Below are 12,043 nucleotides of genomic sequence, written 5' to 3' on the forward strand. Positions count from 1 at the left end.
TGGATATGAAAATTCAGAATGTGAATATTGAATCTTCATGGATGTGAAAATTCAGACCTTATTCCCAGCTGTAAATGAATATTGGTCATTTGGACAGTAGCCATGTCACTGTCTTTGAAACAACTGTGGTTGTGGAGACCTGTGTGCTGGTAACCCATGGAATAACCAGTTTGGAGACATAAATTATGACTTTCCTTTGATTTTTCTTGGCACCTTGTTGCATTGTATTAGCAGCACACTGCTATAGTGCTGTAAAATTTGTCCTTGATGTTTTCTGAGCCTGTACTGAATTAATTATCATTTAAACTCTTCAGTTAAAGTAGTGTTTCTGTGCCTCTTCCCCCAGTGTTAAGCAAGGGCCTTGTGCTGGCTGTTTAAAGGTTGAGTCTCCCAAAACCCAACTGTTCTAGGGTTGCAGATTTTACACTCTTCCTGTTGTGGACACCAGCAAGTGCTGTGGTGAAACAATCTGGTTTTAATAACAGGGAGAGTAAAGGAGCAGATGGCAGTGTGGGGAGCAGGTCCCCAGCCTTGTGCTGCTGGCATTTTCTGTCAAAGGGAGGAGGTTTTTGTCAAGAGGGGTTTGTGTGAGCCCCTGGGAGAGCCTGAAGTGGGGGTGAAGCTGGAGATGATGGGCTCCTAGATATCTGTAAGCTTCAGTGCCTGAAAAGCTGTGTCAGCCATCCCTCAGTTTTTTGTTTCAAAGAGCTGATGTTTTGTCAGGGGAGCTGGGGCTTGCATTCAGGGGTGCTTTCCCTGCCTGCTCTCCCCTCCTCTGCTCACCCAGTCGGGATCTGGATGGATTGAGGCACAGGACTTGTCTGAACTCTCTTTACTATCTCTTATTATTCAGCAAGTTCCCAAGTGTCTGGTGAGCGTCTGTTTGGAGAGCCTCACTTACAGCCTTGCCAGTAATATCAGTGACTGGTCTAAATTCACATCAGGCTCTGCCTCCTGTGACTAATGCACAATGTATTTTTTTAATTCATTACTGTTCTCTACTGACTCAGGCCAGAAAAGAGTCAGAGGAAAGGATTTGGTAGGGGGGTGATTTTTACTTAGACCTTGCTGAGTACAGATGAGGTCTAAAGGTATTTAACTGTTTGGTGGCTGTGGAAACCCTGAGGACTGTTGGTAGGACTTTCTCTAATGAAAAACTTTAGATTGAATCCCTCAGGCTGTCCTGGTAAGGCAGCAATCACAGGTGATCAGTGCAGGGTCTGATCCTGCAGCTTGTGCTTGGGCAGGCACTGGCACTGCAGAGTTGTCCTAATCCTACAATGGGACAAAAATAGCAAAAGATAAGGAAATATCTGCAAGAATATTTGCAAGCCTTCTTATTTCTTTGTGTTACAAATCATTGTAATACAGTGCAAAGCTGGGAATTTTCAGAAGAATCCTTGGGAGCTGAGAACATTATGTAACTTTTATTGAGTTTGTATTTACTTATTTGTTTCCTTCTCTGAAAGTCACATTCTCTGGATCAAGCCTTGGCAGGCTGGCTCAGCCACTGATCTGCACTCCTTGCCTTTGGGATTCAAATCCAGCCCTGTAGTCCTTGCACGTAACAAATCCAGTTTGGAAGTGCAGGCTTGTAGGAGAGCCCAGATTAATGGAAGAAAAACTGATGAGTGGAGTCAGTAGCTCTGTAGAAGAAAAAAAAGTGTCTGGAAGCCTACAGATACCTGTGAGCTGTTCCCCAGCCAGAGGAGCAGCGAGGGGATTAGGGAATGTCTCTCTGGAATGGGCTCCTTGAACAGCTGCTGAAAAGTCACCATAACTGAGCGTACGAACTCAGGGCCGGCCTGGGGGCCTGCTGCAGCCTCGGATATGCTTTCTGTTTTTCTAGGAGAACTAAACAGTCTCTTTTTCTCCTTCTGCCTGTTGCAGGCATCACAACAGGATCCGCAGCATTGAAGGCAGTCAGCTGCAGCCCTACGTTACCCTGGAAACGTTGGACCTGAGCTTCAATGACATCACGGAAATCCGAAACGGCTGCTTTCCACAGGGACTGCACATAAAGGAGCTGTGAGTTTGGCTTCTTGGGAACTGCTTTTGTTGAGTTACCACAGCAGAGAAAAGGGCCTCAAACCTTTAAAAAAAGAAGTAATGACCATAAGAAGTATAGGATTATTTGTCAGGATTTTAAGTGCAAAGGAGAGTTAGAAGGAGCACATTGTCACTTTTGTCAGGTTATTTTTTGAGTGCTGTCTGGTTTCTGATGTAGCTATAAAGAATGCAGATTATTATTACTTGTGTTGCAGAGAGAAGGTTTCTTTCAGGTATCCTACATTCTTCCTGTGTAGGTGTCTTTACAACTGCAAACCCATGTGCATCTAAAAGAGCGGAGAGAGAACAATTATTTCATCATTAAAGTGCCTTTCTGAATATTGAGAACAAAAATGTCTCTGATTATTTGAAGAAAATGGGGTCAAGCAGAGTAACACCATCCCAACAGCATATTTGCCTATTCAGAGAAACATGAAACAGTTTGTACTTTAGGTACCTTTGAAGAGGTGCAGGCAAATAGTCTGCCTGCATTAAAGTTTACACCAAAGTTTGTGTTCCTTGTTGTAAGAGCGTGTAAGAGAGTGGTGTTGTGACTGATAATTGCCTGTTGTCCTGCAGAAACAGCCCCCTGTGGCTGACTGGGATCCAAGTAAGAAAGACCTCTGGGACAGATACTGAGGGAAAAATGGGGAATGAATAGCATCATCCTGCACTGGAATAGTCTCCAGTTTCTGGCTTCCCTTCCTGATTGCCTTGTTCAAGTAGGAGGATGTCAGGGAGCTCTTTGGAAGTGCCCAGCAATTCTCCACATTCATCACAGGCTCTGGGAAGGGCCCTGTGCCCTTTGTGAGCCAGAAATTCAGCTGGTTTGAAGCCATCTCCATAGCTTCACCAGCTTGTCTGCAGACCAAGTAAATGCTGATAAAAGGTGATTTCTGACAGAACTGTTCATTTTTCTGCTGTGATTTATTGCAGCTACCTGGGGAGCAACAGAATCAGCACCCTGGAGCCTGGTGCTTTTGATAGCCTGTCACGGTCCCTGCTAACACTTCGTCTGAGTAAAAACAGGATCACTCAGCTTCCTGTCAAGGCTTTCAGGCTGCCCAGGCTAATGCAACTGTGAGTACAAATGTCCACTTTAATTAAGCTCAGCCACACTTTATGGCTAAAATGACCCTGGGGGTGTGCATGTCACCAAATGTCACCCCTCCTCACCTACTATCTATAAAATGTAGACTCCACTATTCAGGAGTCCTCTGCCACCTCCAAGGAAGACACACTGGGAGATAGTCCTTTTTGTCTTGTAACTCTTGGCTTTTCAGACTATTATTTGGATCAGGTGGGGAGAGAGGGATGCTGTAACAGACATCAGCATCTTTTGCACTTGACAGAGTGAGACAAATCCATTCCCTCACAAGCTGCTGGTGTCTGTGGTGCAAGAGAGGTTTGCAAGATGTTTCTATTGAGTGACAGAACTCAGCTGCCATGTTAGTTTTTCAAGGCCACACAGGTATCTTTATGTGGCAATAAAAAGCAGGGAGGGAAGGCTGTTAAACTGTGAGGTAATATTTGGGCAGAGAAAACTGCAGTTCAGATGAGTTAACATGCACATGGTTGTTGTTCTGCCTGCAAGGGAACACAGCAGCTAGAAATATGCTTTACATGTAAAAATAAAACACTAATGGTTGAGCTTTTTCCTTCTGCTGCAGTTAGAGAAATGGGCCCAGCCTAAGGCTTCTTTCAGTCTTTCCATCAAATTTGATAGGCAAAAGGTTCACCTCTGTTAACATAAGGTTCACAAATGCTGTTGGAACTTGCACCTCCAAGTGTCAGCCTCTTGACTGAGAGACAAATCCTCAAGCCAGGGTGTGCCCAAGGAGTGTGTGTGCATTTGTGTCTGCATACATGCAGAATTTATAGCCAGGTTTGATGGGATAGGGGGACACATTCGCATATACATCTGAAAAGTCTGTTGCCTCTCAGTTGGAAGTTGCTGTCCATTGAGTGAGGGCTTCTAATTCACTGTGTTTGACTGCATCATGTGTAGAACCATAATGAAAACAACTCCATCTGTTTAGGAACACAGTTTGCACTGAGAGATGGAGTAATTGGTACTCTTAATGACAGCCTCAGAGCTGGTTGTTTAACTCTACAGATAAACATGAATGAATTGCAAGTTATCCAGACTGGTGTGTTGTAGAATTTGTGTACAGTTCTTTTTCTGGCAAAGCCTGTTTCACTAATAGCCCAGGAAGTGCAGTGCAGCAAGGGACTTCAGGCCTGCAAAATCTTTATTGCTTACTTGACTTTAATCATGCTCAACTTGAGTACAAGTTCAAGATTGTTTTTTTAGGCAGTTGAAAAGTAAGCTTAAAGTCTCTATGGCTTCTTCATCTTTTCCAAAACAAGTTCAGATGTTGTAACCACCATTTTCCTCAGCACAAACAATGAATAGGGAACTATCCTTTGCTTAGTCTTTATATGTGTGGAAAAGTATCAGTTTTAAAAGCTCTAAGTTTATCTTTTAGTGCAATGTGTTGAAGTTTTCCGTGGACTTTACAGAACAGGATTTTCAGCTGGCTTGTCTGGGTGAAGCAATCCATAAGACTGATATAGGTTGCCATAGAGTGCTGTGGTGATGTTCATATTGCTATTCAGAAAAAAAGATATTGCTAAAATTTAGGGATCCTTCCCCACCTGAGGAAACTAAAAAGAAATTTAATGAACCAGGCTGGAAACCTTTGTATACATGAATACTATGACTACATTACTATTGGAAAAAACTTCTTTCACTCTTTATTAGTTTCTGATAGTAGGGAAAAAAAAAAAAAGAAAAAGTGGCATTTGTCAGGGTAACTGAAAGCTTTCCTTTCAGACTTGGCCATAAAGTTTCCTCTTGGGCCCACACTTTTGGGGCACCTGCATGTTTCAGAGCACATTTTTACTGGGCAATTACAAGTCCTGTAAAAACAATGGATTGTAAGGGAAATAGTGCCCACGTTTGACTGTACTGGTTCACATGGTGTCTGCGCTTGAGGGAGAATGGAGTGTGAAAATTGATGAGAAGGATCAGTGGTTTAAAATAAATGCAGAGAGAGGAGGGATGAAGAGGAATTGCTGCACTCTGTTATTTCTCTGTAGTGAAAGTCTGTCCTGGGTTGAGTTTGTTTAAGGCAGCACCCAGCTGCCTTCCCTGGACAGCTCTGGGATTGAAAGTTTCCGGTGCTGTTCTGCTGTCTCCTGGGAAGCACTGACAGAGGGGCTGTTGGCACTGCTACCCCCATTGTGTGCTGCACAGATGACTTGGTGAGAAAGGACTGGGGCTTAATAAACTTTGTATGGCCTTGGTGATTTTAGGGAGCTGAACCGAAATCGCATCCGCCTGATTGAAGGCCTGACGTTCCAGGGACTGGACAGCTTGGAAGTCCTGAAACTCCAGCGCAACAACATCAGCAAACTGACTGATGGGGCCTTCTGGGGTCTAGCCAAAATGCAAGTTCTGTAAGTTGGAGAAATGGGCTCTTTTTCCTTAAACAGCCTCAACTGCTGTGACATCCTTCTCTCTATTTTAGCAGAGACCCGTGGGTACCTGTGTCACCTCCTGTGCTTCTTTCTTTGTCCTGCATGCCCAGAGCTGCTGCAGCAGCTTCTGTTTAGCTCACAGTTTATAAAAGCTCACTGCTTCAACAGGTATTCAATAAAAACAGCACTGTTTTTTAAGCTGTGGCACTATTCCTTTGAAAGTTTGACAGTTTGAGCGTTCAGCATTTATCTCAATTGGTCTTTAAATATTTGACTTCTGCAAATTTATTTTGACTGATAGATGGAAACTCTATCTATTGATGCAGACAGTATTATTCCACTTCATGGGATACCTAGAAACCGAGCTGGCCATTCTTGGTGATGTTCTCTTTCCATACCAGAGAATAAATTGATTACTTATTGCAGAGAAATACCTGAACAACACACTTGGCTTCCAGGTGTGTTTGTGAGGTCCCAGGTGATGAAGGCAGCACGTTTCTGGGTGCTGCTGTCACACAGCTGGGACTCTGCAAATACAAACTTGAATGGGATGCTTTAAGCCCAGTTTACTTGCAGTGGAGAGTCACATCTCCTCCTGGGCACTTCCTTTGTGTTGTGCTTGAATTTCTGTCTTTGTTTGGTAAGAAATGCCCATGTGTCCCCATGGCTATGTAGAAAAGTGTCTAGGAATGACTAAAATACCAGTTCTTTTTGGAAATTCTTTCAGCATTTGACCATTGCTGCTGATCTGTCAATTCCTTCTGATTTTTCTCCACAGCCACCTGGAATATAACAGCCTGACAGAAGTGAACAGTGGCTCTCTCTATGGCCTTTCTTCTCTGCACCAGCTTCACCTCAGCAATAACTCCATATCCCGCATCAACCCTGATGGCTGGAGCTTCTGCCAGAAGCTGCATGAGCTGTAAGTTGGTTTCTGTTGTGTTGTGTCATGTTGGCAGGAGACAGAGGAGTCAGGAATTTTCTCAAGGCTTACAGCTTCCACTGTATCAACCTGTAGAAAAGCAGGAACTGCAGGCTCCTGAGTGATGCCCTTGTTATTTATGATGTTATGGCCTTCAGAGCACCTGGTTAAAACATTTGCACCAGAAACAAAGGCTGGAACCCACTAAAAGTGCACAGTGCCAGAAGACCTGGAGAGTTTGTGAGCTGTGGCTGGCTAACATTTTTAGCTAGTGAGTTACAAGACTTGTAACTTGCCATGTAATAACTGCACAGCCTGAAGGAAGCTTTGCTTTATCCTCTGTATTTACAAAGAACAATCGTGCTTTCAACCAGCAGAGATTTGGTCTTTTAAAGGTAGTTCTCCTTGTTTCTCCTGTTTACAGTTTATCCTTCCTGTAGGGTTCAGTTGTTGAAAGGTAAACACATTGGCTTCGCTCTCCTGAGGTTTCCAGCTGGGAATACAGCCTGACAAATGAAGGACGGCCTTGCTGCTGAGGGCAGCTCCACAAGGGTGTCTTTTGGATCTGTGGCACTGCTTTAATGCCTTTTTGAAGACACTCACAGGGGTGCTTGCAGTATTTACAGAAGTAGGTGCCATTCCCTCGGTGGGACTGTGGGAAACTTCACTTTTTTCATTGGCAAAACTTGACACGTCATCAGTGGAACTGGAATTCATTCTGCTTGGTGCAGGGAAGTGTTAAACATTGTTAGGGATTCTCCTGTGCACCTAAAAGCAGTATGGTAAAGCAGCTTCCTGCTGCCAGAGGCCTCACTCTGCTCTCACCCTAGAGGTTGGTGTCTGCCCAACCAGCTATGAGTCCTGAAACCTTTGGCCTGTGGGATTCAGAGATGGGTAGACATGACACATGTAATTTATTTATCTTTAGAATTAACATGCTAGCCCTGTGATCTTCTGTTGAACCCAAATTATTTGTTCAGATGTTGGTTATTTTTTGGGGGCACAAGGAAGTACTTTATTTTTGGTTTTAGTTAAATACACACGTGATTGTTTAATTACCTAATTTTTCAAATTGCTGCAGAACTGCCCATGTCTGGCACAGTTCTGTGGGCAGCTGCAGCTCCTTCATGTGTAGGTCCTCACATGATATTTTGCTAGATGAAGGCAGTGTTAATGGAGAGATCTTCAAGGCAGCAGATCAGAACTGGAACTGTGCTCTGCCTCTGGTCTTTAAATCTGAAGCATCAAAAAAAGGGGAACCTGCCTTGCCAAGGCACTCAGAGTGCTGAATCCTTGGAACAGCCAAATGGAGATCACTGCACAGCTCTGAGAGCTTTCTGCTCTCAGCACCAAACATCTGCTGCCTGTGCTGAGCTTTGTTTCAGCCTGGGTTGTTTGGGATGGGTAAGGCCCATCTTCAGCTCACAGGGCTGATATCAGAACTCTTTCAGGGAGAGCTGAGCTTGTCTTCTCCACATGACACTGTCTTGCAAACCCTCAGGTTTAGGTTGGAGGTTGCTTGTCACGCTGAGTCCTTTTTCTCAGGTAAGGATTAGGATCTCACCCAACAAGCAGTTCTAACAGTGAGCTGTGCTGCCTTAGAAGCAGCAATTGCAGAAACTCAGGGGCAGGAGTCATGCTGGTGCAGGATGGGGTAGATTTGGAAAATGCCCAGTGGTGTGAGGTGGTGTGAGGCACTGGGGCGTGCCTGGCCTGACAGGCAGGATTGTGCTGTAAGGCCAGAGACAGTCAGTGATGGGAAAGGCGATCCTGTGGGTGTTAGCACATCCCTGCAGAGTACTACAAGCTCTTTCAGGTGCTGCCTTTAGGGTAAGGCTGCTGCAGGGAGCCATCAGATCTCCAAACTGAAACTCCCACAGCCAGAGAGTACCTGTAGGAGAGGTCTGTGCTGAAATTCAAGGGTGAGGAAAGGAAGCCATAGATACATCTAGACTGACTTAGGAGCTTTGTTAATTGTGTGTATTTCATTCCTGATTGAAAGATCCTTGCCCACCTCCACTGTTGCTAAATCTTCTGGGTTTCAGTTACCTGAAAACACTGTGGTTGTACAGGGAGGGAATGGATTTCAAAGTTTTCTAATGAGGGAGTTGGTCATCTGAAGGAGGAGTTATCTCTCATTCGGCTGCTGGGACAAAACGTGACCCCCAAGTCTCTGGTCTGATGTAAAAGCTGACAAGGAAAGAAAGCTCTTGCCTTGTTGTGAGCATGAGAAAGGGCTGATTGTATTCACCAGTCAGGTGCTAGGACATCATGGAAAAACCCATAGTGGGAGCACAGGATTTCATCAGAGGTAAATGGTGGCTTGGCTGCTGGGTCTTTCCCTTTTTAAGTATGTTAGATGTACCTGGTCCAGAGCAGGCTGGCAGCAGCAGCTCCAGTTGCACAACAGGGTTCTGGTTAACCCTTTTCTGTACAAATTTTGGCATGGAGCTCAAAATCTCCTACTTCCTGCCAGGCTAGAAGGGCTGTGCAGACAAATGTTGCCATGTATTCATTCCAGTGATTTCTCACTAGTAGAGAGGATGCCAGGGTCAAGGAAGCAGCAGAGATCTCTTGGCTTCTCTCAACCAGATAATCCACACTGCTGAGCTGAGGGGGAAACCTGATGTTTTGCCAATTGGCCTGTCCTGTGGCAGGAAGCAGAGCCCTGCATGCTGAAGAAGCCACTACCAGGTGCCATGGCTCCTGAAGCCTTCCATGTGGGACCCCACTGAGAGCCTCCATGTCCTGCTGCTGTCTGTCCATCTTGGGGTGACATCCATGCAAACAGAGGCAACATGCCTTCACCAGTTGTGGCAGGAACTCTTATGTGTGGAATCAAAAGGAACTATTTATTTTCTCAGCCAGGTTTAGGATTACTTTTGAAAAAAAAAATTTCTTTTAAAGCCAAATTCTTTAATAGCAGGTGAGGACATAATTTTGATCAGATGCCAATTCTTCCTAACTAACACTATAGCTTCTTTAGGAATGAAAATATGTTGTCCCATACCTTCAAACTCATTAATCTTTGCTGAATTTTTTCCACAGCTTGCCCTCTGCCCACTAGCTGAAAGATAGCACCTTTGCCAAGTAAATTGCTTTGGAGTATATGTCTGTTTGGACTTAGGTTTTGGCTTTGCAGTGAATTTCATGCAAGCCCTAGACACATTTTTAAGCAGACTCATTAACAGGCAGTACTAGAAGAGGAATGTGGAGGTTTGGAACTCAGTGAAATTTTTTTTCTTGTCTGTACAGTGGAGGATTTCAAGCTTCTTCAAAGCTGTCACTTTCTCAAAAGTTGAGCAGCCCAAACCCTTACATCTTTTGAAGTGAGTTGAACTCCCAGGTCACTTAAGAAGGTGGTTTCGAAAATCTGGTGCCTGCTGCTGCTCTGAGAGGTCCCTCATTTGACAATCCAAGCTGGCCTTCCAGAGCAGGGCTTTATTCTGGATAGAAGGTGGTTGCACAGTGTGTGAGGTAGCTTCCCAAGGCCTGCCCTCTGTGTCAAAACTCCATCTTGCACCTCGCTGGGAGAGAAAAGCAGCTGCCTTCCTGCCAACTTCCAAACTGCAACAGGAGCAGTGCTTAAAACAAAAATCTCCCAGACCAGAGATAATACAGGCAAAGGGAAGAGATAGATGGAAAACTAAGAAAAAAAACAACCCTCCAACAGTCTCTTGTAAGTGGAGAGGATTTAAGGCAAACTATGCTCCTTGACAAAGGGGAGTGGGAGGAAGGAAAGGTGGCTGGTTTACAACAGACACCTCCTTTCTGTGCGTGAAAGGAAGCATTCAATTGCCTTGTGGTGAAATGCTTTTGGCTCTGGACTGGGGTGGAGCAGAGGCACCCACACCCAGAGCCTGGGGCTGGCTGTGCACAAGTGCAGAATGATAAGACAGCTCCTGAGCACAGCAGCCTGGATGCTGCCAAGAGCGTGTGTGAACTCCGAAATCCATCCGTGTGACATCACTCTGCACCTCGCAGGGAACAGGGGCTGCTTCTCCCTGTGAGCCTGGGAGGGAGGCCAGATGGCAGTGAGGATTGAACACAGCCTTCTGAGCTCTGCCTGTACCTGTGGGACACAGGGGTGCTGCTCCCAGACCCTCACCCAGCTGCGTGGGAGCAGGAGCAGCTCTCCCTGCCGTAGCTGACAGAGTGTGTGTGTGTGTGTGTGTTGGGTTCAGTCACTTCTGGGCAGCCACTCTCTGTAGCACAGAGAATTTCCCCACAGCTGGGTACCAGCTGCCTCCTGCTCCCTTGGTGTCACCCAGCTTCCCCATGGGTGGTGTCTCCTGGCAATAACTGCAGGCTGCAATCTCATTTCCTAATCCAGTTGTTACACATCCATGCATACATCACCTCCTGTCAGGTGGTTGTGGGAGGCAAGCACTGGTTGGCAGAGGGGAGTTTGGAAAATACCAGGTGGGTTGACAAGAGCTGTTGTTACATTTTTTCCCCTCAGGATTCTCTCCTACAACAACCTGACAAGGCTGGACGAGGGAAGCCTGGCAGACCTCGGGGGACTGCACGTGCTACGGCTGAGCCACAATTCCATCAATCATATTGCAGAAGGTGCTTTCAGGGGACTCAAAAACCTACGTGTCCTGTAAGTTGCTCTCAGCTTTTGTCAGACCCCACCCATATTCCCTCCAAAGTTTGTGCTCTGCAGGTGGTTCTGTTTGAAGATGCTTTGGGTGCCCATGTCTGGCAGTTTCAGGTTCCTGAAGCCACCTCAGCTGACCAAAAATCCCTAAGGTCTCATTCCTGCAGCTAATAGCAGTATTTCTCTTGCTATCATATTGACTTTAATTGCAAATCTTAGAAATGCTTTGTTTCTTTTGGGTCACTCTGCACTCAGAATGAGCAGGGAATGATTCCTTCCACTGACAACACTAGAAATTTGAATATCCTCTTAGATGTGCTATTGAGCACTTCTGTGTTGTTGGTTTTGGTTTTTTTTAACTGAATGTTAAATATAAAATTATAGGCTAAGATGATGTCAAGAAAAAACAATGGGAAAACAAAAAAATGTAGAGGTTTGGCTTAGGATCTGACTGTACCAGAAGTGTAACAACACAAAACTTCACCCAGCCTTCAGTCCAGGCACAGAAATAAGAAGCTTTTGCAGGTACCATGCAAGTAACCAGAAGTCTTTCTCTTTAATGCCCATGAAACATTCTGTGCTCTGATTTTCATGGTAAATCCTGAAACACCAGAAAGTTGCCAAGGGCAAAGTTTCACGAGCCCCTAGTACTGAATTGCAAAAATGATTCACCCAGTGCTGGCTGTGGCCATTTACCACAGACTTTTATTCTAAAACCACTGACGCAATATAATACCTGGAAATGTGATAGTCCAAATTTGCCTGGTCCAAATACCAACTTGTAAGGTTTCAGCAGCAGTAGAGCCCATTAGACAGATCAGTGTGACCCCTGTGGGATGCAGTTGTAGCATTGCTCCATTATACACTGTTGAGAGCTGTTTTAAACTGAAGTCCATCTGGGCTTGTCTTTTGAACATCAGAAGATGGGGAATCCAGTTCCATTCCTGCTGCTGAGTTGTCTCTGTCTCCTTACTGGAACCTGCAGG

The 12,043-nt window shown here is 45.2% G+C and overlaps 1 protein-coding gene and 1 long non-coding RNA gene across 3 annotated transcripts in view; one reads left to right on the forward strand and one right to left on the reverse strand.

The window, feature by feature from the left end:
- LRIG1 (leucine rich repeats and immunoglobulin like domains 1) overlaps positions 1–12,043 on the forward strand; it is an 87,028-nt gene that overhangs the window by 55,179 nt on the left and 19,806 nt on the right. For both annotated transcript variants that reach the window (XM_086845235.1, XM_086845234.1), the window contains exons 4-8: positions 1,891–2,028; positions 2,986–3,129; positions 5,368–5,511; positions 6,311–6,454; positions 10,917–11,060. In XM_086845235.1, coding sequence (XP_086701361.1) covers positions 1,891–2,028; positions 2,986–3,129; positions 5,368–5,511; positions 6,311–6,454; positions 10,917–11,060 — 714 coding nt within the window. The remainder of the gene's footprint in view (positions 1–1,890; positions 2,029–2,985; positions 3,130–5,367; positions 5,512–6,310; positions 6,455–10,916; positions 11,061–12,043) is intronic.
- LOC111934985 (uncharacterized) lies at positions 1,409–1,769 on the reverse strand. The gene is made up of 2 exons (XR_002867541.2): positions 1,686–1,769; positions 1,409–1,591 (listed from the first exon to the last, which is right to left on the reverse strand). It is a non-coding gene; the product is annotated as an uncharacterized LOC111934985 (long non-coding RNA).

Source organism: Cyanistes caeruleus, chromosome 11 (genome assembly GCF_971803275.1).
Source record: "Cyanistes caeruleus chromosome 11, bCyaCae1.hap1.1, whole genome shotgun sequence".
Lineage (NCBI taxonomy): Eukaryota > Metazoa > Chordata > Aves > Passeriformes > Paridae > Cyanistes > Cyanistes caeruleus.